The following is a 26,804-nucleotide window of genomic DNA, read 5'->3' on the forward strand; positions in this document are numbered from 1 at the left end:
AGTCCAAGTGTTAGTGTATTTGGTGTGAACGGCCCCTTACCTATCAGCAATTACAATTTCTTGTACATTTAGTATATTTCATCAGCTTTGTTAGCATCTAGAGTTAATTGACTCATACTTAGCTTAATTATTCATTCTTTTAGACTTTTTTGTGGTGCGAATTTATTGACTATGATTATTGAATTGCACCTTCTTGTATGCCAAAGGGTTTAGATGGCTTCTAATTGTTATGTTAGGAATGATCAGACCACTGGAAGATCCCGTTTTCACCTGACAGCACCCAATGAATAATCATGCTTGCCATACAATTATCAGTTGATGACACGTTGATCATTTGATGACACTATGAGGGGAATTTATCAAAACTGGAGCAGGCAGAATCTGGAGCAGTTGTCCATGATAACCACTCAGCATCTCTCTGTAGTTTGCTCAGGTAAGATTTGAAAATGAGACAGAGAAGCTGATTGGTTGCAGTACAAATCTGCTCCAGTTTTGATAGATTCCCCCCATTCTGTTTTATATTCTAACAAAACTAGCAAATGTTGTTATTTTTTTAACCCGTGCTTGGATGTGTATTGCACCGGTCATGATACTGTATGGCTGTTGACTGTTTATCCATAATTACACCTGTATCTGCTGTGTCTACCGTACAACTGTTATTTCTATAGTATGGATATAGATATTGCTGCTGCTGCTGCTGCTGCTTCAGAGGTATCTGCTAAATGCATAAAGATAACTAGGCTATATCTATTTTTTTAAATCAAAAAATCAAGAGAAAGATCAGGATCATATCTTTAGAGGTCAGATCAGTAACAAACTGAATGACACTCAGGCCCTGATTGACTTGTACAAATGCAGCCAAATCTAGAAAAATTGTTACATTTACAGTTTGTAGGACTGAATCAGAATCGTTTTAACACAACCTAAAGAGAAAAACAGGTTCTCAGAAACAGTAGAGCTAGGTCTAGAATTAGAACAAAGTGGAACGAAATGCAAAAAGTGAAGATGTGCTATGGTATAGGAAACATTTAGAAATGGTAATTGTGCCTAAGCAGTAACCAGAAAATGTTTCCCTTGTCTTTATTTCTTCCTTAAAAATAGCAGTGCCCTTCCTGGTATGTGTGGGTGCTTAGGTACTATTGTTCCTAGAGTTTCATAGCTGTATGTCTACAGTGTGGGATTATGGGGCTGCTGCCTTTCACTGCTGGTCCCAGGAGATTAGGAGGGAGATTTGGTGATGTCACTACTCTGCTGTTCACCATTGCTCCTTCTAGAGCAGTGGTCTCAAAGTACCGACCCGTGGCCAAATTGTGATTAGTGATTAGTTCTTTATCCTCTGCCTGCATTTTTTTGGAGACAACTTCCAGGGTTCTATCCAAAAATGGTGAACTGTAACTTCTCAGTATACCAAACCACCAAAATGCAGAAGCAACAATGAAGACTCAGCTGGATGGCATTGGTAGTCAGGGAGTCAACCTGGAAACATTTTCATGAAAATAAGTTACTGACTATTAGCATCATGATGAGCAGGCAATAGGGTCCCGCCACTCAAGGCCGTAAACTATGCAAAAACCTGACCCTGGTTATAACTGTGCCTCATCTGCAAATAAGGCTACTGCCTTATGTCTGTGAAGGTTCTCATTTATCCAGATCATAGTATATCTGCAAAAAATTAATCAAGGCAACTGGACTTACTGTATTTCTTTTGAAGACGTTTAGCTGGTTATCCGACTAGCTTTATCAATTGAGAAGTATTTCGTTTTTTTTCTCAATTCTGAGCTGAGAAGCTTGTTGGATGTCCAATTAAATGTCTTAAAGAAAATTAAAGCAAGTCTAGTTGAGTTGATTTATTTTTTGGAAGGAGATTGGATCACATCAACGCAGTACATAAAACAAAGTCTATTCAATATTTATTCTAGCTTTAATCCAATTTAAAAGTATCAAACAACAAACAGAAAACATAAGTACATAAATGAAAATGAATAGTTTTCACAATCACTTAATACAGTTTTCAGCAGCACTCAGTCTATAAAAGTTCATAGCATTCAAAGTTAAGACTTGAGATAAATATAAAACAGTCATCATTTTATGTGCAAGAGCACTGTGATCCAATTTATGTTTTTTTTTTAATTTTTTTTGCAGTTTATAAGAAATGACTTATTTTGCTACCAGTAAAAGCGTAAATCTAGCAGGTATGTGACAAAAAATTGTAGCACCTTTATAAAATATTTGCATGGTGGTGTTACAGGAGTGATCCGGTTATTCTTTATTTCACAAGCAAATTCTGTCTTTGTTAGGACAGTAGCATTCACTGTTTTATACATCTGATCTGAAAAAAAACTCAGGGCACCTGCCAATTTTTAGGAAAGGCATTGGTGTTTTACAAATGAAAGGATTACTTAGAATTAAGTTTAAATCCAATAAGAGGTGTGATTGCCATGTTATATGCTCTTATAAGAAAGAACATTGAGGTACAAGTCATACTTCTGAGACCAAAATGACAGACACAGTACAATTCTTTGAGTTCACATTCTTAGAGTAATATTGGTTATAAGTAAACCCATTTGTTTTAGTTATTTACTGTATATACAGTACCATATTTATATGGTTATTTAATTTTTGGCCTTGCCTTTTTGTCCATGATTTTTGAATGATTTATTTTAATAATTTAGTGTATACTACTGATCATCCTAATGAGCTATTATATTTAGTGAACGACTCCTAAAGTAGGTCCTAGAAAGGTTAGCCTAGGAAAAATAGCTAGTGTAGTTTTGTTTCTGCACCTTAGAAATTCAAAATATAATTGCATTATGGCAGATTTAATTTGGGACTATACCTAATTTCCAATGTATTTTATTACCCTGAGGAACAAGTCTCCTTCATTCAGCTGTCATACTGGCAATGGCAAAAATATGGTGGACTTACCTTAATGCACTGCTCCTCTATAAGGGGGGATTCAAACCATAGCATTGCCTTAATCGCACGTAACTGTGCAATTAATGCATGCAACCGTGCAGCACTCCTATCGTGCATTACAGTACAGGAGTTGGACGGTGTTGCCATTTATTTGAATGGCACCCCAAGGGCAGCTCTGGCCACAAAGTGCTTGATTGCGAAATACAGTGCATTGTGGCTAAAAAAAACTTGTGTGTGAACAGTGCGATTAACACAACGCTATAGTGTGAATGGGCCCTAAAACCTGGCATGTGGTAAATAGCTAGTATGCCATTGCTGACCTCTTTTCTATTTGTCACAATGATCCTCTGGTTTTTAAGACAGAATCACTGATCTGGAACAAGTATGCAGCCTGTGAAGTCAGAACATCTGATCTGCATACCTCTTACAAGTCATTTAAACAACTAACATTTTTGGAAGGAAATCAGCAGTGGCAACCTGTGTTTCTTTCATGGCAGATTTCCTTTAAAAACGTTCACACTATGTTGTACTGCGTATGGCTAGCATTAATAAACAGGATTTCAGTGACAATTTTTTCTGCATGCATACAACATATACAAATATAGGGATACACCAAAGTGTGGAGCCATGAGTGGGAAGAAAGAAAGGATATTTAAAGTACAAGTAAAGACTCCTTTATGACAGTACCAAAGTTACTATGTGATGCACAAGTCTCAGAAAGTGAACAAAAAACTTCCTTTACCTTTCCTGACTGAGCCAAACCCTCTTTTATTTGTATCTCACAAGCTCCCCCTCCCAGACACTGCAGCTCATAGTGGGAGGGATTTAATACCAGGGCAGTGCTGTCAATCCAGAAAGCAGTAAAGAGGGGTAGGTATAGTCAAGTGATAATTGACAAACTACAGGTTTGTGAATCAGCAGTAACAATGTTGATAGCCACACAATATATTCTTTTAGCCCACACCCTGCAATATTTTTTTCATCCCAGTGTGGTGCAAGCAGGCACAGCCTACATGAGAGTGGTAACTCTGCTCTGAATTCAGGAGCAGTGCAGCACAGTTGCCACACTATCACAGGAAGCTGCATTAGGTGGATTTCACTGGCAGGCTCACAGATGTTTGTGGAACCTTGCAGGGCAACGCTGAGAAAACTGTAAGTGCAGATGCACTTATGATTGAATGCACCATATGATTTCAAAATGGCTTTTAAGTTTAGCTTAACAATTCAGAAATCTCTGAAGTGTTCAACTAAGACAGGTAGTCCAGTCTGTCCACACAAACATATGTAATCATCTTTCTAAAGAATAGACATGTATAAGTGCACAGCAATAAAGAGGTGGTTCAGATCCAATAGGCAGAGGGCTATGTCTGCTTGGGTGCTCCAGTTTCTACCCAACCAATACAAAATACGCTAGCAGTTGAATTAGTTTCCACCCAATATTGGTCCTATGGTGTTTAAATATGTTTGTGACTGAATTATGAACATTAGAACATAAGCTTCTTAAGAGGCAGAAACTAAAGCAAATAGTTTAATGACCCCTGTAAAATGCTACAGAATATGCTACTACATTATAAATTAGTAAAATAGATCTGCAAGAGAAAAATAATATATCGGAAAAGGTTTCAAACTAACACAGTATATAGGAAAAAAAATCAGCCTCTCAAACTTCCCCACTTCAGCTGCATCTCCATCCAACTGCCACACTTCCAGGTTACAGATGTCAAAAATCTAATGTATTCAGAAAAATTGAGTAATGTAGATTATCTCATTTTTGTGTGTGGAGTAGGTAAACCGATGGCGTGAAGGGTAGAACATGTCCCGTTATTTCCCTTATTACCGAGGCGACGCCAGCCCAAAATGGCTGGACCTTCGGGCAATCCCAAAAGACATGGAGCAGGGAGCCCTCTTCGGACTCGCAGCGCCAGCACACCGGGGACACCGCTGGGTATATGACATGGAGGGTCGTGGGCACCCTGTACCATCTGGTTAGGAGCTTATACCCGGCTTCTTGGTACTTGTTGGAAACTGAAGATTTAAGGGCAAAGTACAGCATTGTGTCCACCTGAGCGGGGGTGAAAGTCAGATCTAGGTCCGAGGCCCACTGTCGAATGAAGTACGGGGAGGTCTGGTCAGGGGGGTCACGCAAACCCTTCATCAAGTACGCCAGGGAGTGTCTGAGCGGCTCTGCCCGCTGACACAGCGCTTCAAATTCCGTCATCGGCCTTTTGGGGCTATGCACCTCTGAGAACGAGCATAAGAAATGCCGCAGCTGCAGTGCACACCACAGATGCCTTGGGGGATCCGTAGTGGCCTAGATCTGTGCTATCTGTTTCAACTGCCCCATCTCCTGGAAGTGACACAGTCTGGTATTACCTGAGGAAGTCAGGGCCCTTGATAGTGGGCCAGGCATCCCGGGAGGGAAACTGGGGTTCCCCACCACCGGCGTCAGGGGGGATGTGGGGGGAGTGAACCCCGGGGAGAGGAGTGTCTTTGTTACTGCTCCCATCGTGGCTCTAACCATCGGGTTCCACCACGAGGTCAGCGGCAGCACCGGAGCTAACCAGGGTATGCCCCGCAGGGGCAATTGACATCCCTCTTGTTCCAACGCCACAACAGGTAGTCTATGATTTGTAACACCCTCGCCTCTAGGGCAGAGGGGTTGGGCGTGGCTCGTAGGTTGTATAGTTTAGTGAAGAATGAGCGGAAGTGTGCCACTATGTCTGAGGACCGTGATGCTACTGAGCCCGAACCCGAGTGGATGGACGGAATGACGTTGCGTGATCTTGTCAGGATCCAGAGCACCCCCAGCTGGTGGCGCTGGAGCCGGGTCCTGCAGTTCCTGTGCTCACCTGCTGGTGTCTCCAGCAGCCAGGAACTGTAAGGAACCTGCAGCTCCGGTACTCACCTGCGGGTGTGCCCCAGCTGTGACTGATCATCCCATCACCTGGTGCTTCCTGGGAGGGTATTTAGGCCCTCCCTGCAGTCAGGAAGCTGGGTCAGTATTGTGTTGCTAACCTGACTGATGCCCATGTCCTGAACCTTGCTTCCTGAACCTTGCTTCCTGAACCTTGCGTCCTATTTGAAAACCTGTCACCGACCCGGCTTGTTACCTGACCACTCACCGTTGAATCCTGTACCGCGCTTCCCTCCTGTTGATGTGGAACCAATAAACTGTGCATATAACCCTATCCTGTGTGGGCATATTAATTTGGTCATCCTGTGTGGGTACCTGCATGTGGTGTGAGAACGCCTGTGCAGGGTACCCTGACAGATCTAGAGTCCCGCAGGGCGTTTGCAAGAATCCGACCGGCCTTGTTCCCATATTCATAGAATGAGCGGCGGGATCTGGCCAATTGGGCCTTCACTCTGTCCATCAGAAGCTCATGAAGCTCGGCTCTCGTTCTCACCAGGGATGCCAACGTGTCTATCTAACGCTGCCTTGTGGCGCAACTCTTGGTCACGAAGTTGAGCATACAGGTCGTCAACCCTCTGCTGTCTTGCTCGCTTGCGCCTGGCCCCCAGTTTGATAAGGGTACCCCTGATTACACATTTGTGTGCTTCCCACAGAGTTAGGGGGTCCTGTGTCGGGGAGCTATTTTCACGGAAGTAGCAGGTCATGTCCGATTGGACCTCTGCGTCAATGTCCGGGTCCTGCAACAGGGATTCATTAAGGCGCCAGGAGAGAGCGGGTCTATTCTCGCCCCCAAACAGCCAAGCTAATATGAATGGGAGAGTGGTCCGACAAGGTCGAGGTACCAATTGCGACTTCTGTAACAAGGGGGAGTGTCGCATGTTGTACCAAGAAGAAGTCAATCCTAGAGTAGGATTGATGCGGGGCCGAATAATATGTGTAATCCCTACCCGTAGGGTCATTTATGCGCTAGGGGTCGATCAACTGTAGGGCATACATGGAGCGCTTGATGTGTCGCCTCTGAGCATGAGTGATCTGGGACAATCCCCCAGACGAATCCATGGATGGGTCGAGCACCAGGTTAAAGTCTCCCCCTAGTATCCATACCCCCTCTGCAAAGGAAGACATGCGGGACCACACAGATTCCAGGAAAGCCAGCTGCCCTGAGTTGGGAGCATATATCGCTGCAAAGGTCATTTTCCGCCCATGTACCTCCCCCTTAACCAGCAACAACCGTCCATCTGGGTCGGCATAGTGGTCTGCATAAGTCCAGGTCAGGGATTTTGCCATCACTATGCTCACCCCTCTAGATTTGGAGTCAGGGGAGGGGGCATGATAAGACGTCGTGTACCTGTGGTTCCCCAGTTTCGGGATACGCCCCACCATAAAATGGGTCTCTTGTATGAAGGCCGCCTGGGTTCTGGAGTGCCACAGCTCTTCCAGTAGGCCTGACCTCTTTTCAGGGATCCGGAGGCCCCAGACATTAAAGGAGGTGACACGCAACTCAGGCATGATCGGTTGCACCACTTAGCGGCAAGCCCGCAGTCCAATGCACCCGGGGGTATCCTGGCCAGAGACCACCAGGCGAAAAGCGGGACACACACACACAAGACAATGACACCAAAGCACAAGGGACACAGGGAGGGGAGTAGGGGGGGGAAGCTTGTGCAGACACAAACCACTCGAAGGTTGGAGCCTTCCTGACTCTCGAGTGGGAACACAACACAAACACAACACGGGTGTTCCCGTGGATTGTCTCCAACACGGAGAGGGAACACCCCACTCTTGGGGGAAGAGACCGAACACAGCAGAATAGAGCGACGCGGACCTGGGAGTGCTATGGGGCAAAACAACTCAACCGTCCCCAAAGCTATCCCCAGCTCAGCGAGAACTACTATATTAAGCCCGACTCCAGACTAGTACAGCCACCCAAACCCCCAGAGAAGTTCCCCCATACCACTGGCTATCAATGGCCCTACCTCAGCCATGTCATCTGTGCCCAACAGGGGCACAACCATCAGATGGACACACAGAGCCTCAACCCACCAAACCTGCCTCCGGAAGCAGGCAACATATGAGTGCAAACATTTCAGCTGGCTCGCGCCCCATCCAGCAGATCCACCAGGAGGAGCTGGGTGAGAATGAGCGTACCGGCAGAATTAAAACTTGGCATCAGGAGCTGTCCACATACATATAACTTTGAAATATGGATGCCCCCCGGATCAGGAGGGAGTCGCAGGGGCGTTGAGGAGGCTCCCGCAGTAACCGGAAAAACAGGAGGCATGCGCCCAGATACGTCCCACAGTCAGGGCCATAACCACTTACATAGGAGGTCTAGGCATCGGAGGACAGTTACGTCTGAGGAGGGCATCAAAGGGCACATATGCTGGAGGGTGGTAGCCCACCAATAGCTCAGCTCTCCGGGTCAGAGGGGTGTCCTCTCCGGGATGCCCTCGAGACCGATCTAGGGTGGCTTCTACGGCGTCGTGGAACCCTGGAGGGTCTGGCATTGTTGGACGAGGGGGTCTCTGAAGGCGTTACCTCCAGCCAGTCCGGCAGGGATAGTTCCGGGCAATCCAGGAAAACCGCCAGGTCAGGCCCCTGGCGGGGGTGTACTAGCCTGAAGAAATGGTCGCCCCTTCCAATCAGGACCGAGAAGGGGTATCCCCAGCGATAAGGTATCCTTTGGAGTGTAGCATATCCATCAGGATATAAGGTCTGGGGGCACACGTCCGGCAGGATGAGCACCTGCGCCCCGTCAAAGTCGACCGTACCGTGGCGCCAGGCCTGGCGTAAGATCTCCTCTTTGATCTCAAAGAAGTCTATCCTGCAGAGGACGTCTCTGTGCCTTCCGTTGGCTGCCTCTCTGGGACCCAGGGTCCGGTGTACTCTGTCGATCTCAATGGGGTCAGTCGGGGTTTCCCAGGAGGGAATTAAAGATAGCAGTAACGGCCACCTTGAGGTCCGGGCCCCCTGTAGCCTCAGGGATCCCCCGCAACCGTAAGTTATTGCGGCGGTTGCGGTTCTCAGAGTCCTCTTAGCGCAATTGCAGCTGCAGCCTGTGAGCTTTCTGTTGCATTAGGGAAGCTTCCAGTGTGGACATCCTGTCGGCCATGGAGCGGTCGGACAGTTCTAGGGCTGATATACGGTGGTCATGTTTCTGGACGTCAGAACGCACCTCCGCCAGGTCTGTGTGTAGCGTAGCTACCAGCTGGGCCATCATCTCCTGCATGTCAGCTCTTGTCGGCAGTGCAGCCAGTAGAGCATGGAGCCCTGTGTCTCCGGTCAGGCCTACAGCACATGGATGGGGTGAGTGCGGCCCCAGGGATGGAGAGGGCACCTCGGACATACGTCCCGACATGGAGGAGGTCGGTGATGTGGGCGGCTCAGCGATGGTCTCCCGAGCCCGCCCAGGGGCCGCGTCTGAGTGCGGATGCTGCAGGGAGCGCCCCGCCGGCGAGGCCAAATCGAGCTCCCCGGTCCGGGCGTGCGCACCAGGCCCAGATAGCCGCGGGGAGACATAGGCATACATTCGGGCCTGCGAACGGGGCTTAGTGGAGGAACGGGGGGTCTTGGACTTCTTACCCGTCCTCTTCATGGGGTAGCAGGGTCGTGAGTTAGCAGATCAGCTGATAGAAACACCCCAGGTCCGCGGAGCTCTGTGGATTAGCGTCCACTCGCCGCCATGCTCAGGCCACGCCCCAGATTATCTCATTTTAATAGGTGCATGCATGCAAATATTTGGAATGACTCATTTATAAAACATAGGCCATGGCAGTTGGTAAATGAAACAATATGGGATATGTTGAAAATACTTTTTCTATGAATAGGTGGTGATACTTATCCTTGATTAACCACCTGCTATTAAAATCTTATAACTAAAGGAATTACATATACCTATATACCTGTCATTGGAAGATCACATAATATGAGAGCGATCATCTCATAAACTCAAAACAGTATCTAATTTAGCCTATATAATGAAGTTTTAGACAATTGTGTAGGGAGAAGGGTCACAGAACAGGCAAAAGAAACCAATCCCTAAGGGAATGGGTAACAAACTCTAGCTCCTGCTAAATATGACTATGGTGATCATGCCAATAGTCAGCACCAAACACTTTCCATCCCCTTCTTTTTTCTGCAGCTGTCATAGTATGCAATCATGGACACAATTCTATAGGAAGAGTTTAATACAGCTGCAGACAAGAGGAGAAGAAAATTAGATTAGTAGATTGTGTTGTAGGTGGAACTATTCAAGATAGAGGAATACACAGTGGCTTGTCAAGTAGAGACACAGCTCACTCATTAATATGTCTCAGATGTCTGAGGGTAGTCAAACTGTGGTTTCCCATATTCAAAAAAAATTGAAGAATGTACAATCCAACCTGTCATTCACATTGCATAACTGCAGAATCGGTGGACTCTGTATGCATACATTTTATGGAGAATGGGTATGGCTGCCACATGCAATGAGACATAAATTGCACTGAGATATACTGTAAACTTTATCCTTGCATACTCCAAACAAACAATGACAAGAAACCAATTAATTGTCCTCAGTGGTAAATTATATGTGTAGGCATGATATCATATTTATAAAGGACATCTTTAAAGAAAGCTTGTGCTGAAGCATATATGGAGATTACTATATATCTCTATTCCATAGGCCTGGTGTGGATTAGCCTTATTGGTCTGTTTACAATAGGTGTCATAAATATCTAATACCACAGTAATTGTTCAGCTCATTCCCTATAAATCGCCTGGTGGCTAAGGAAGGAATGTATGGTAATCCACCAAGTAATACATTGAGAGTTACAATATTAACCCAATGTTCATAACTTGGAGTTGCAGAATGATATCGTAAAATTAATTGCATAAATAGCTGTGCCTCATCAAGAGAAATCTACACATATCAATCATGGGTGGGTTCCGATGGTAGGAGGTTTGACAAGCTACATTAACCTACCTGGGCCAGCCATAATTCACACACAAAGTGTGTAATTGATTTGAAGCTCATTTCATGAAACACAATAATCTATAGTTAATTTAGGACTAAACTATGAACATAGAGAAATATGTTTATTAAAATGAAAATTTACACTTGGGAGGAGCAGAGAAGGACATCGTAAAGGCTTAGCCTTCCTGCTCACCCTTTCCAGCCCTGTTTTATGGGTCAGCTCAGTGACACCCCCTGGAGGACTGACAAAAAGCTGCTGCAAAGGCAGCTGAGAGGCTTGTTGTATAATCCAAAGAAGGTTCCTCGTAACATCCACAGTCACTTTTTGTACCATTAAAAGCAGAAGCACATTACCATTAAGAACCAACCATTTGCCTTACTTTGAGAGAGTCACCAGATCCATCTTCTGTTGCATTGAATTGGACTCTGTCAGATCTTACCTAACCCAGGACGGTAAAGTATTCATAATTGTATTCCCTTTTTATTTTTGCCGCTGTTATATATTTGTCTATTTTTTTTATTTAACATCTTTTGCTGTACATTTTTTTATACACTAATTCTTTTATTAAAGGATGATCTTAAACATTGTTAAGCTTATCTCTACGCTCTAAATACGAACTTAAAGTATCCTTGTCTTCGTGAAGAATGCTACTGTATAGTGAAACATGTAATATTCCTGTCTGAAAGGACAGTGGTATCATAGGCTTTGTTTAAGTTTTTGAATTGTCAAAGCATTTGCTGAGAACGGTGCATGTTTCCACATGTGGTGGTAGCTACTGTATAGTGTATAAAGGGTTACCCTAACCCTCCACCTTTACCCTACCAAACTCTAGTGACGATCGTTCTCAGATTGCTGGCCTGAGATTGTTGTCCCGCAAGCTGGGAAATCTATGTACAGGGTGAAGCTGGGAGTGGTATCGCCACGTCCGTGTGACAGCTCGGTTGGTTCGGAATTGTGTTTAGTCACGTGTTATTGACATACTTTTATTGCTGTTAAAAGTGTGAAACCTACCTTTGCTTCAAGATTGCTTATTCTTTCTGCTATCGCTGCCAGTCTTGTGCAATTCATACACTCTGCAAGTAAAACAACAAAAAAGTATATAAAAAACATATAGTTCTAACACAGGAACAATAAATACTTTAAGAGAGTACAAATAGAAGATATCTTCTAATAAAAGGAGAAAGTCCCAAAAAGTTTTCAGCGCTTTCACCTTTCAATCGATTTTCTCCTCCTCCAGCATTTTTGTAATATCATACTTACCTGTAACCCGCTTTTCTGAGATCTTCAATGTTTGGCTTGTGCAGCACTGCACATCCTCTCTCCCAAAATCTTCCAAATTAGGCATCATGCTACTCATCCATGCACACTGTGGTATCAATTCACTTCAGTGGAAAGGTCACTTGCAAGTTGTGGATGGGCTTTTCATTGAAGTGCATGGAGCCTGCAGCACATAAGTATGCCTAGAAGATTGCAGTATGTCAACAATTTCAGGAGAAAACATTGCACAGTGAAGATTTCAGAGGAGGAGGTTATAGATATAAGGTCTATTATGAGAGCTCTAGAATGGGAGGCAGAAAAGGATAAGTTTACTAAAAAATGTGCACCTAATGTTTAGACACTGGAGACATATACAAGAAGGCAAATTCACATATTCATGATAGAGAAAACAATGTCTTGCGCTACAAACTTGAGGGTAAACCCACGATGTGTGTGTCATACACTGCTATAATATGCTCATCTGTATATCATAGACAGCTGCATTGTTTTCTGTCATTGAAAATAATACAAACATTTGAAAAAGAAAAGTGAACTTATTCTTTAAAGATGAATTCCAGGTATGAATTATTTTGCATACTAACATTGGTCCATGCATGTAAGTAGGGAAAGACCGCCACGCTATGATCTGTCTCTCGTCTAATCAGAGAGCATCTTGTATTCATTAATAAAAAATATTAGGCATTCTCTGAATGTGCCGAGAGAGCCACCACCAGTGTTTTCAGAGCAGAGATGAAGCTCATCAGCACAGTACCAGGATGCGAACTTTTAGAACCCCGGTCAGGTCTCTGTTAGAGAGGTTCCTTCACTTACTGTCTGCCAAAAAGTTTGTCCCCAGGACAGGAAGTGAGAGGAAATCTCTCTAACAGAAACACAGACGGAAGTAAAATAACTTTTTAGGTTAAATTGGGTAATGCTATAACCTCTGTCAAATGTTATTGTTGTCTGTTTCCCTATTGCATATGTTCCCTCACTTCCTGTCTGGTATTATGTTGTCCAGAACAGAAAGTGAGAGGAAGTCTCTCTAATGGAGCCCCCTGGATAGCAATAAAACCTTGACAGTGGGTTTATTGCTTTTTCCCACTCTATCAGAAGCTAAAACAAAAATAAAATACAAAAATTGGTATACAGTAGATACACTTTCAATTCGATATTATCTGCCTGTGGTGGTAAAATTAGCAGTTTAGGAATACAGAGCTGTTGGGGATCCTGTCTGGAATACTCCTTTGTGGTTCTCTACAGTTTCTTGGGTCACAATTACAAAGTTGCTATGCAATGCAGTTTTTATTCTAATTTTTCTAAGTTTTAATACACTTCTAAAGCATGCATTGTTTAATGTAAAATCAGATAAGGAAAGAGCAAAACTGCCTTTTCACAAACATCATAAATTACCTGGTTTTCAGAAGGCTGTAGTTTAATAAATGTTCTTTTCTGTGTCCAGGGCATGGTGCCAGCTATCAGCCACAGGTCTGCTTACATTTTCAAAGCTGCATTAAAGAAATTACTCCCACCATAACCAAACTGTTTTTTATGGGACATCTTTGCTTTAAAGTTGAACTCCAGTCTGGTTAAAAAAATTAAATCTAAGCCCTGCACCCTCTACGCAAAATGCAGAATACAATGCTTGTTTTGTCTAGTGCAATCTGATAGAGAGGAATATTAATCTCAATTCATGGCAGCAAGTGTTCTTGTCTTTGCTCCCACTCTGGCATATGACCAGGTTCTTATGTCATCATGTGTGATGCAGGACCAGTGGTGGTCACTGGTCCTGCATGGTACATGATGATGTCAGTGAGAGCAAAACAATTGGGAGAGAGCCAGTGAGATGTCAGTGCAGCAAAACAATTGGTTAAGAGAAATGGCATTGGGGGACTGTGCATCACTACCAGAACTGACAGGAAGGAAGCTTGCAGGACCATGGAGTAAAGTAAGTAATACTGTGTGTGTGGGGGTGGGGGGGGGGGGGTTACCCCAATTTGATTTTTTTTAAAGGGTATTTCATTTGTTGTCTGTTTGTTAAGTGACAAAAAATATTAGTCTTGTCATAAATTCAGGCCTGTCCTGTATCCTCTACACACTTTCTGTGTTAACTCAAAGAGCACTCCTAGTTCTTTCTTATCTTTGACTACAGAATAGTTAGCCTTTATGTCACAGAGGTCTGAGCATGGGAGCAGTAGTAGGAGCGCTAAAAGGACTGACACCACTCAGTCCGTTCACAAAGATGCTGTGTGTTGTCACTACATAACAGGACTTAGGAGCTGAGTGCATTTCTGTCAGTTGAACAGGTATTGTTCTATACTTGCAGGGTTTTTGAAGGGATGAAACACTGCGAAATGTGCATCTATTGCAGACCTGTACTGCATATGTTCTTTTTAATTTTGCCTTGACATACATCTTTAAGTAAACTTTCCATTATGTTCCCTGTTGCCAAAATAGCAATTGCTAAATCTTGGAAGAGAAGAAAACAAAACAAGACTAAAGATTGCTTATTTTGCATCCTTAATTACAAAATGACTTTTTTAACCAAATCTGGTATTCATGAATTTTTATCATAACTCCAACAATTACATATCAAATTTATAACATGGGAACCCCTTATCTTTGTTTTCCCCTGCCCTTTATTCCAGTTTTTTATACTTTCTACCAGCCCATTGTTTTCTAATTTTTTAAGTTAGTTTCTCCATTCTTTTCAAGTTCTTTTCATGTCTCTCCATATAGCTCTTTAAATCTTTAATGAAATCTTTAAACATACAGACATACCTGCATATGATTTCACCACACTTTTTTTTTTATATGATACATAAAATAATCTTCAACAACAAAGTAAAGGAATGAGAGGGAATGTTTTTTTAATTCATATGAATAAATATGAAATCATATTCTTTTTGCATTTTTGACCTTTTATATTGTTGCATTGTTAAAATCATAAGTCGGAAAACCTTCCATTGCAGCATACCTCCCAATTTTAACTAATTTGGAACTTATTCCCTCTGTCCCTCTTTCTTCCTTATTAGTCCCTATTTTTGGTTTGATCTATGAAAAGATTCTATTTAACTACAAAACATGGTATTCTGCACTAAATCCTTTATCTGATATCTTAATTATCGTGTTTTAATATTTTGAAAAGCCAGCATAATAAAAAGTAATGGTAACAAAAAACAGTTCTGGGTTTACTCAACCATTATATAAATTCTAAACGGTTCGCATAACTGGGGGCATGGCAGGGGGTTTGTCCATTACCTAAATACATTGTGCTTTCTCATTTCAGAAACAGACCTAAAACAAAGATGCAAGGTTCTTGCAGAAGAGGGTCAATGGCAGCCTCCATGCTTCTCTCAGGAAAGTTTTTATTTAATTAATTTGTGACAAAAGCGGCCCATATTGATCTACAACTGCAATGTTGTACAGTAATTTAAAAAGATCAATCACGGATTAAAGTGACACTAAACTCAGGTCTTAAATCTTAAAAATGCATTCCAGTACTTTAACTATTAACAATACTGGACCTTATTTGTTTATCACTCAGCTGTAGATCCTCAAATCATCTCTGAATTGGTGCTGACACTGTCCTTCCTCCTGGAAGGTGGCTACTTTTGTTCCCCATGGCCCCTGTGAGTGTGGTAAAGTAGCCACAGCTCCAAACTCGCTCCCGTGATAGACTATAACTTCAATACAAATTAGCTAGCTAAACATGAGATTGTAGTCCATCACAAGAGTTAGCTTGGAGCCGTGGCTACTTTACAACAAACACAGGGACCATGGGGAACAAAAGTAGCCACCCTTCAAAAGGAAGGACGGCGTCAGCATGAATTTAGAGATGATACACAAATGCAGAGTGATACACAAATACAAACACAAAGATACATTTTTGTTAATAATTAAAGTACTTGAATGCATTTTTAGGATTCAACTCCTGAGTTTAGTGTCACTTTAACTTGAAGTAATTGCTAAAAGCTGGCTTGCTATAGCATACTTATTGTACACCGCACAATTTTAATAAGCCTTTAAATATACAATCTAATATAAATCGCACGCTTGCACCGCAGCATATGTTTCTATCTAGAATTTTAAAATGTACTTGATTTGTTTTTCAAATATTGAAGTAAAATGAACTCAGGAACAAGGTTGGCGTATAAACAATGGCGATTAACATCTGGAAATTGTATACCATACGTATTTGTTACCACATGAAACGATAACCTTGACGGCTTTCACATTGCACATGATGACTGGCTGAGAACAGACTGGGAGAATGTCTGACAGCAGCTATTCAGTGTGCTCTTCTCATCCTATAAGATGAATGTTCTAGAATTTCCTGAGAGCATGGAGAATATGTTCCAGTACCCTGTACACAATGTCTGAATAGTCCATCTACAAGTGGCTTTCAATGAAGAGTCAAACGAGATTGATCTTGTTGGTCACCACTTCACTTTCAATCAGTTAAAAAGTTTCCCAAACATTTCATCATTAAACAATCATTTTACAATCTGCTAAGCAGGACATGAAAATTTCTATGCAGTTATGGCTTTGATTTACCAATAAAATGCACATTCTAAAATAAGCATATCATTGTTAGAATGTTTAGTTTGAAAAATATCTAATTTTTCCTGCGGCCTTAAACAACCTTAAAACAAACCCAGTTTCTAAGAGAACAATACTGAGATAGAGCCACCCTGTAAAAATAGATTACTAATAATCACCTTTCTGGGGGATGGTGTTAAAACTTTAAAACCCATTTTCACCTTTGCAGAGGTATTTAAAAAAAACATGTCAGCAATGTACACCCATTGTACATGTAGCAGGCATATGCAGTTGCTGTATATGAACACAGAAACTTTTTTTAAGCTGTCCTCCTCATGGCACATTTTGAAATGGCCGCCTCTGTGTTCTACAAGCAGTCTGTGCAAATTAACACTCTCTCTCTGAGCTCTTTTTCCCTATTCATTAGTATTCATAGTGGCACCCCCCTTCCCAGACAGTGTATTGTGACCTGGAGAGGCAGAGCTGGTGTGCAGTGATCTTGTTACAATGACTCACAGGGAGGGGTCAGCTGCTTTACAATCCGACCCCAGTGTCTCCTGTGGAGAAAATGTTCAATTTGTAAGACTCAGGCCTACTAAAAATTCCACAAACAAATGTAAAAACCCAGTAATGTGAGTCATGAAAATGTACACACATATACATCATCACTGTACCTCTATATTACCACAATAAATGCTAATCACTTACAAAGGTGGAAATGGGCTTTAAGATCGGAACTATGCGATACTTCTGGGTGTACTAAATTGTATATCCCTGCTAGGTGCTGTGATTCCGTCCAAAGGCTGCTACATGAGTACAGAACAGAGAAATTATGTAAGGACTGGAAGAAGGAAACACAGCACTCCATAGCAGTTTTATTATCTTAGTGACAGACTTGCTATATAGTGCCATACAGACATACTGTAGATAATCAACCCTGGCAAGAAAAAAAGCTAACTTTCTTTTTTAATGAAGGCTAGCTAATCACAGAAGCACAATCATTAGTATCATTATTCCAAATATTATCTGTTGAAGAAAATGTAGAGTTAGTCTAAGCAGCCCCAGAAGAACACAACAGGACACAATAGGAAAGGCCTTATCACACGTACTAAAGCTGGTACCCAATTTTAATTGACTCTGCTTGACACGAATCAATACAAATGGCTTTTGGATGGCTATGCATTGCCTAAATTGTGTTATTGCTTACTTTAGCATTTGATTGCCATTTAGATTTTCATTATAGAAACTACATAGTGTTAGATACATTGTTTAAAGTGAACAGTAAGAGGAGAGCTGCCATTACTAGCATTGATTTGTAAAGGTTGGTAGAGGTTCCAGGGTTGTCTTCATCTTGGTTTCACTACCTTGATAGTCATTAAAATGCAACAAGCATATAGGTTTAGGCTTAAGACTTTTCAGTCCTCTCTTGAAGCATGCTTATTCTAAGGCAGCCACTCAATAGGTGAGGTCAGGAAAAAACTGACAGACCCTGGGCCTTTATCTGTAAAATCCAGTGCAATGGCAGCTCCCAAATTTCTGTTGTCACAGATTCACTTTAAAAAATCTGCCAGATATTTTTTTCATTCTTTAATTAATTTGTTTATTCATCTTCAAGTAACTGTACTCTGCAGAACCACTAAGTAAAGCAGGCTTGCACATTCATGGAAACTTCCTCGATATTCCAACATGTCTCCAGGCCAGCTGGGAAATACATGCCTGCCATCATGGATTGCATTTCCCCAGTACCTTCTCTTAGTTGGATGTGCCAGTTACATCCGGATAAATGTGCAAACCTTTTCAATTGTCACCTCACCACAAATAAGCAGGAGAATTAGCACAGCTTCTAAGTTATGTTGTGTCGGACATTATCATGGCTGCTGTATGGTCATGCACTTCAGAGCAATATATCTCATTTCCTCTTAAAACCTCCACTTAAATGCTCCATGCTCAGTACCAAGTACAGCGGGCTGTTTAACTAACTGGTTATTTTAAAAGTGTATGCACACAAGAATTCTGAGCTGTTCTATTCCAGATTTTCTGTCTGGCACACTATAAACACTTAAGACATAATGCTAACAAGATATTCTCCAGTGGTGCAGTCAATGAGAGATGAGTGTATCAGGACATATAATATGAAACCTGTCTTCGTGCCAACCTCTTACATGTGGATCTAGGAAACATGCCACGGAGTGATTAAACTAACCTTTTTTTTCCACAATGTTTCAGTCATCTATGCCAAGTACCAGGGAAACCCGTTTGGTTGAAAAAAATATTTAAAACTAAATCCTTTTAAAAGTTCCTTGTGCCACCAACAGACTTCAGCTTAGAGAGTTTGTGTGATCCAAAAAGTGTACACAGGTAAGTGGTACTGTTCATTGTGCTCCCACTGCAAACAAAGCATCAGGTAAATACTACTCTGTTTACATGTCTACATTTTCCACATCTAGTTAAGTAGCAGAAATAAACTGAATACAAAAGTCCATCAACATATATTTTGACACAAGCATGGTTACTCTTTTATTCACTTGCAGTACATATGTTCCTGAAAAAAAGATATGTGAACAGTTATTCCAATGTCTCCTTTGTTTGAAAGCTCTGACATGACAGTTCCTATAATTCCCATAGTTCCTTTCCTGGAGGTGATTAGAAATAGAGGAAGCATGGGTCACTCGGAAAGACTTGGTCCAAGCCACCTTTGAAAATGGCCGGCCCAAGTCCCTCTCCTATGCCAAAATAAAAGGTGGTTTGCTGACAAAAAAGTTCCGAAAAAGCTCTAGGCAGTGGTTCAGAACTACACACCCTCAAGACAGAGACTTTAGAAAGTCAGACAAACGCTGTGAGGTGAACCAGACACCCAACGTTTGGCCTAACGCAGGGTGAAAAGAGGGCTTTTTTTTTTTCATATTAAATGTTTATTAAAGATTTTCAAAATATAACAAAAAACACACATACAATACAGTAAGCATACATTAAGACAATCACATTACATACGATATCCAAGGTAAAAAGGGGGGACAAGAGACGTAGGGGTACAGGGGGGGGGAGGATGGTCCCCTGGTCGGGGCGCAATATGCGCATTCAAGCATGTGGCAAAACAGTGCATAACAATACAGTGATAGAGCCCCTCAATGGAACTTGGCAATCATTTTACCGGAAGCATAGTGTATTAGGGTAAAATACAATCGCCAGTTTTACAGATTTACTAATAAAAAAAAATTAATTAAATAAAATAGAATAACAGGTTTTAAAGCAGACCATATCACGCGGATAACATTGAGACATATTCGTCCTGAGTTTTAAAGTGCAGCCATCCCGTCCAAGTCGTGTAAAAAGTGCTATATGTGTCCTTACTAGAGTGATGGAGTTCTTCCATCAGACGCAGATGGTCCACCCGTGTCAACCACTCTGCCACCGTGGGTGTTTGGGTTGAGCGCCAGTGTGTGGGGATGAGAGCTTTCGCTGCATTGAGCATAAAGGGAATTACCGATCTCTTATATGAAAGAGGGCTTTAATGTATTAGAGTCAGGGAGCAGAACATGTCTAATCTGGGGGAGGGGGACATTACTGAGGTCACTGAAGGAGACGAATGACATGTTGGGAGGGAACTGGGGGTTATAGCGAAGAGGAGTGAGAGGGCCTGGTCTGGAGGAAAGAGTAGTAAAGGACAACATTCAATCCCAGTCATGAAGAACGGAAGAAGTAAGAAGAAGTAGGGAATAGGAAGAGGGGCGATGAGCAGGTTCGAGCCAGGGGAGGGAGGTCAATGTAACAGGAGAGCAATATCTGTATATTTTAGACCCTAGAAGAAAATGAGCACTCAAAGTGGGTGAGAGCAACATAAAGTTGTAATGTGGCCCAAAAATTACTGGTTGAATATCCCTGTGCTATGCCGTATGATTATCTTAAATCTGAATATCATGCATCACTTGTTTCGAATGGGCCTTCCAAACACCACCAAAACCTTTATTGTCTTTGGTTTTACTTAATTTGTCAATAATGGCTACTTAGCCCATATTGTAGTAACTCAGAGCGAATGAGATACAAGCCACCATCTGATTTCATTCCAAAAGAGAAATCAGGGGATGTGACTGTGTGTCATAATGACTGCTGTGTTGTGTCTCACTTAGAAAAGTGAATATTTAATGGTCAAGAGCACGGAAAGAGCATGGAGTTGCCATCCTCAGAGGGACACAAATTTAACAGAATGTAATACAATGGGGTTGATTTACTAACCTTTTAAACACACCACGAACGTGTATACACCTCTGTAGTGTGTTCCCTCCCAGCATGATCTATGGGAGGAATCGAAAACACCTTTGTAGTGTGTACACACCCAGCAGGTGTGTTGTGCAAAGCCCTGCAATGAATTGCAAGATAATGTGGTGTAAATTAGCTCTATGTTATGTTGCTTGCATTGATGAATGCAGGAATGTAAATGCATGAGCTAACCATTTTTGTCTAAACTGTGAAGCAGCATTATATATGCATCATGTGCATGATTTTTCCATATATGGCATTAGTGGAAATATGCTTTTAGAGACTTTTTGGTTGATAAATACGTTTTGCTGTGTGAAAATCACACACACCTGGTGCGTGCGTGTGTTTAGGTTAGTAAATCACCCCCAATATGTTCCACTCAGTAAAGTGTTCAGTGTTGGGAGGAACTATTCTTTCAGCCATAACCTTACTTTATTTTTTTAACCTGCATCTGAAAATATCAAATAGATACGTTGCTGGAGTTTTGGGATAGGGATGTAGAAAAGTAAGTTATACACACACACACATGTTATTTTAATTACTATGTTTCTTTTTCTTTCTACTTAGGTTAAAAGATTTTAGATATTTAAAGTGTATCATAACCCAGAAACAAAAAGGTAATACATTTCAGTTTATCAGTCCTTAGATGTGATCTCTGCATTGTTTTTTCATTTTTTTCCCCTTTATTTTTAGTTGGTGATCCAGCTAGTAACATACTTCCTGTCTTAGGGTGACTCCACTTTATGGGATAAAGGTTTTACATAAATTAATAAAAACTAACCTTTTTAAGCACCAGTCAGTGTTAAAAGGTTTGTCTCAACCAACTAACTAAGACCTTTTGCTGTAGTTTGGTCTGGTAAAGGAAGTTGAAAAATAGCAGATTTCCTGGCTGGATCACTAGGTGAAAATGAAGGGAAAAAGCATAAAAAAAGATAAATAACGCAGCCACTACATTTAAGGACTGTTAAGCTACAATATGTTACATTTTTGCTTTTGGATTTAGGTATGCTTTAAACTAACTACCAAACAGAAAATACTTTATACAATGCATAAAAGCTAGGATTGTTCCAAAGTCCAGAGCAATGTAGGTTAGAAATGGAAATGAAGTGCCAAGCTGGGACATTTTGTGACATGGACGTGTGAAAAAGCACTTGCAAGTCTTACAATTCAGCCTTTCAGCTCTTTACATCCAGAGTATCCCAATTAAAATCCACCAGCTTATCCATGGATGTGGTCATTTACTATAGATGTCTGATCCATAAAATCCCAAATAAAATTCTGCATTACAAAATTGTTCCTTCTCAAGCAGGCAGTACAGCCCAGTTACACATTACTGCATAAGTGGGCTTTCTGTACTTAAATCCTGGCAGGCGCTCCTAAAGGTTGGAATTAGGAAAGATTAACAATCAGTCCTCAGAGTCCATACTGACTCACCAAGCAATTTTATACATATATAAAAAAAGGTTTTTACATTATCTATAAGTGTTCACAAATTGCAAGCTGATAAATCTTATAATAGAATGAATACAACTTTTTATAAAATAAAGAATGTATGCAAACACACACTTACACGCTCATACACACACACGCGCACACACACACGCACACACACACACACACAGTGTATATATTTAGATATACACACAGTATATATAACACTTGTAAAAATTGATATTTGAAATCATGTCATTCTTGAGAATAGTGAGGCCATTTATGTCACTTAATTCATTTTTTAAATGCTTTTTGAAGAAATTCTTCAAAATAAAATTAAAAAATCTAGTCACCTAATATAGCCAATGACCACTCTTAGCAATTAAAGTAGTTAAGAAATGCATACAAAGAACATAGCTTTTGATAGCAATGTTCTCAATCAACAATTATATTATAAAAAATTACCATTGTTATTTGGTATCATTAAAATATCACCAGCAGGGTTATTTATATAAAATTTTCTAAAAGCAATATAATACAGCATCTTAGCAGTGAATACATGTATTCACTTTCATGTACATAACATTGTACATGAAAAGTTTCTGAGTCTGCATACATGCAGACGCTTTTTCTGGATCAATGTCCACTTCTTCAGAGGAACATATATCTGTTTGTACCCAATAATTCCCTGTATGACCTCTTTTTCTTACGTCCCTTACATTTTAAATGCCCATAGCATGCCAACTCAATATTCATCAACTTAATTACCTTTTTTATAACATTCAGAGAATGGAAACAGAAGAATAGCTGGCCACGGATTCTACTGGGATAGTTTATTGAATCTTCTACCACATTACTGGAGTCCTGCCCATGCCCCCTCCCCCCACGTTTAGTTTACTCATTTGTATTGGGATTTTAGTCCATTACATGAGTGAGCTTGGAGCGGTGGCTACTTTACAACACACACAGGGACCATGGGGAACAAAAGTAACCACCATCCAGAAGGAAGGACAGTGTCAGCATGAATTCAGAGATGATTTGAGGATCTACAGCTGAGTGATACACAGTTAAGATACATTTGTGTTAATAGTTAAGGTACCTGAATGCATTTTTAAGATTTAACTCCTGACTTTAGTGTCACTTTAACTGAACAAGCTGAAAACAAATGTTGATTGGTTACTATGCACAGCTGCTCCAAATTCTGTCTGCTCCAGTCCTAGTAAATTCCCCCAAATGTGCTTTGCACTACAATATTCACAAGAGATGCATTTTTTTTGTTCTCTAACATGTTTGTGCTATGAAGCCATTTAAAACCTAAATAGTACTAGACTGTTCTTTTTTTAATCGGTGGAAGTAAAGTAGGCCTAGATGTGAGAATAATAGCATACAGAACGCTGTTTTAGAAAAACCTGAGGTCATGAAAAAATGACTTACAGTAAGTGCTCCTGGTTCCATTAATCAGGCACCTTCATGTGTTTGTTCATCAATTTACTTTCCATAATGAGCACTCTGGGAGCCCCCAAGCTGCCCTGATGTGATAGTTTTAACCAGAGTCCCAAACCTAGCCCCACCCCTCCTGTTTCATGCTATGTGCCCATTGTTGTTATGGGTATCCTTACTAACTAATGAAAAGGGATGGGGAGGGGCAAGAAGCTTGCAGATTGCAGTTTGTCACAATCTGCATAATAGAGCACCCCGGTATTTATGCCTCTCATGGAGGTGCTTAACATGTGGCACCAGTAGGTAAGTAGTTTGCAACAGCCAAGATTAGTTCTTGTAAATTCAGTCTTGATTATAACATTTTGCTTGCACCAGAGATCTGTGGTAACAACCATAAATATGCCCACAAGCATTAGGGAGCAATATTTTACTTGTAAAAGAAATAAGATTGACTAGGACTTCCAATTATACTTGGCGAGTACATTCCAGTTAAATTGTATGCAGTTAGCACATGTAACAACATTTTTCTGAAACGCAATGCATTTGTGGCATACAAACTGGGCACATTTTGTTTTGTTTTTTTACAGTTTATGTGCCCTTTTTAGAGTAGACTTCCACTTCACACTTTTTATGGACTTTTTTTTCATCAATACACACCAATATGCCTCAGTCAAAAAGAAGGAGAAGGGTGTTAATACCACTACTCCATGTGGTACTAATATGGGGAGGCTGAGCGGTAGGCAAGGGGGTAGGTAGGGGTGGAAGGGATTTTAAAGGGCCACAATGGTCAGAGTACAAGTGACTGGGCATAAGCATGTATGCTGGTAGTAATTCAAAGTGTTTGGCATTTCATACCAACGATAACATTAAAAGAATACCTGAAATACCTGAAATACCTGAAAAGGGTCAAAAACTACACCTTGGGCATTTAAGTAATAACTAGCTGACACTCAGAAATTCTGAGGATGATGAAATTAAAACTTATGTAATCTACACACATCAATGGGTCTAACAAAATCATAAATTCTCAATCCTCCCCCTCAACCAGAAACTAAATGAAAGAAAATGACACCTGAAAAGAAGTCATAAATGACCCCTTAGTCATTGTAGTGTTAAATGTAAATGTATTTATTAAAAGTTGTGTACTCTCTCTTTTATAGTAAAGAAAGGTTAGATTTTTTTTTTATGTGGCCATGGAATTTCCTTGATTTTCAAAATCCTTATGTTTTGAAATGTTTTAAAATAGAGGTACATTTTTGTGGGTAAGCATACTACTAATGCTAGCTTGTTGTTACTTCTGTAAACTAAACTTGATTAGTGTAATCACTAGCACGGAGGAAAGGCATATTCCTCTTGAACTGAACATTGCCTGATATCTTTGACCCAGAGTAATTGGTAAAAAACCATAAGCTTGCTGTTTGTAATGACTCTTTTCCTTCTATTAGCTACTTACATGCCAGCACACACCTGGGTGTGCCAACATAAATCTAGTTAATCTCTTCATCATTTTCCAGCTCTAAAAGATTATGCCAAGAAATTACAGAACCAATGTAAACTTACAGCTTTTAAATTAAATTGTTTTTATCCAAAGTCCTTCAGAAATCAGTTGCACATTTTATTGGTATGTGCTTAACATTTGTATCCATCCCCCTAAACCCCAATTACAAAGGTTTCTCATAATGAAGAACCACATGAAACTTTCCAGAGTCCACATTTAGGGGACTCATGTTTTACAACTCGGTTTCCATGGAGTCAGGTAATATAATATCAACGTGTATTTTTCTAGTGCTGTGTAATTCCAAAGCGCCGTTCATTTAGTCACTAGTTAGGTGCACTCCTGGCAGAATATTATTGGCACCCAAACCTGCAGACTCTAAAGGCAAGTAAGGTATACTGATCTTACTATTATAACATTACCAGAAGAATTATGCTGTTTGAGCCAGATCATTCAGCTGGAGGCTCGGATTAGAAAGACTGATTATGTAACAAGTGCATAGCTTTGCTTTCAGAAAGGTTGTTAGGCATTACATCATACCTGCAACATCATGAAGATATGGATTTTATGTCTGCAGCATCATTGATGGGTGTTCCAGTTTATGCAATGCTCATGGTATGAAAAAACCTCTGAGACCAGCATGAAACAGGACATGACATCTACATCTATACCATCTGCAGAAGCAGAGGTTCCAAATTATCCTTAGGCAATGAATTCTCTAATCGCTCAACAGGGGAAGCGTATATATCTGCTCACACTGCCTGACCCATAAAATTACATGGAATTTTCCCTATTAAAAAAGTAAAACTAAAAGCTTACATGATATATTCCAGTACCAAAATACTAGTTCACTGTTGGACATGGTAAACAGTAGTCTTCTCATGTAGGACCATGCTAATAATTAGCTCAGCGGTTCCAACCCCCTGCCTTTGTGTATGATATATACAAGGTTGGCAGCAATTTTTTGGTAGGGACCGCATCATAAGCAGGAGTCATTCTAGCCTAAATTCAGTCATGTAGCTAAACTGTAGTTAGCCTGATCTCTGAATAGTTAAAGTTCTGCTTTCATTGGCTTTTCCCTAATCTCAGATTATTGTTTGCTATTGGGGAGTATTCCTGTCACTGCAACAAGATGATACAATAGTTCTGGCTTATAATTATTTTTGCCTCGCTGACCAACCACTAGGAGGTTTATTGCCAGTGGTGCATGCTAGGGAAGTATATAAATATTTGGGTTGACCTTGCAGAAGCCTCCTGAGCTGTGGCCAGTAGAGAAAGCTGTGTTGGAGGTCTTTACCTCCCATGTGTGCTGCCTGGAGGGGTGATTCTGAGAGAATAGACCTAGGTGTAAGGGGCCTACTTTGCTGGAGGATACATTCAGAAGAGGTGGCGCAGGAAGATGGCTGGCTGTGTGGAGCATCATAACCTAAACTGTCAACTGTTAAAGTTTAAGGGACTGAGGAAGTGGTGGCAACCCCAGACATAATGTGATGTGAGCCCTCCAGGGCCGGATTTACTCCCCCTGCCGCCCCAAGGCCAGGTTCCACAATACGCCCCCCCTCCCCCCCAATTGAAAATGGCAACCAGATGGCGGGGGGGG

General features: G+C 41.3%; 1 protein-coding gene across 1 annotated transcript in view; it reads right to left on the minus strand.

The window, feature by feature from the left end:
* COL26A1 (collagen type XXVI alpha 1 chain) overlaps positions 1-26,804 on the minus strand; it is a 299,832-nt gene that overhangs the window by 33,347 nt on the left and 239,681 nt on the right. Inside the window, exon 4 of the mRNA XM_018573790.1 lies at positions 11,797-11,858. Coding sequence (XP_018429292.1) covers positions 11,797-11,858 — 62 coding nt within the window. The remainder of the gene's footprint in view (positions 1-11,796; positions 11,859-26,804) is intronic.

This window comes from Nanorana parkeri, unplaced genomic scaffold (assembly GCF_000935625.1).
Source record: "Nanorana parkeri isolate BGI_ZX_2015 unplaced genomic scaffold, ASM93562v1 scaffold48, whole genome shotgun sequence".
Classification (NCBI taxonomy): domain Eukaryota; kingdom Metazoa; phylum Chordata; class Amphibia; order Anura; family Dicroglossidae; genus Nanorana; species Nanorana parkeri.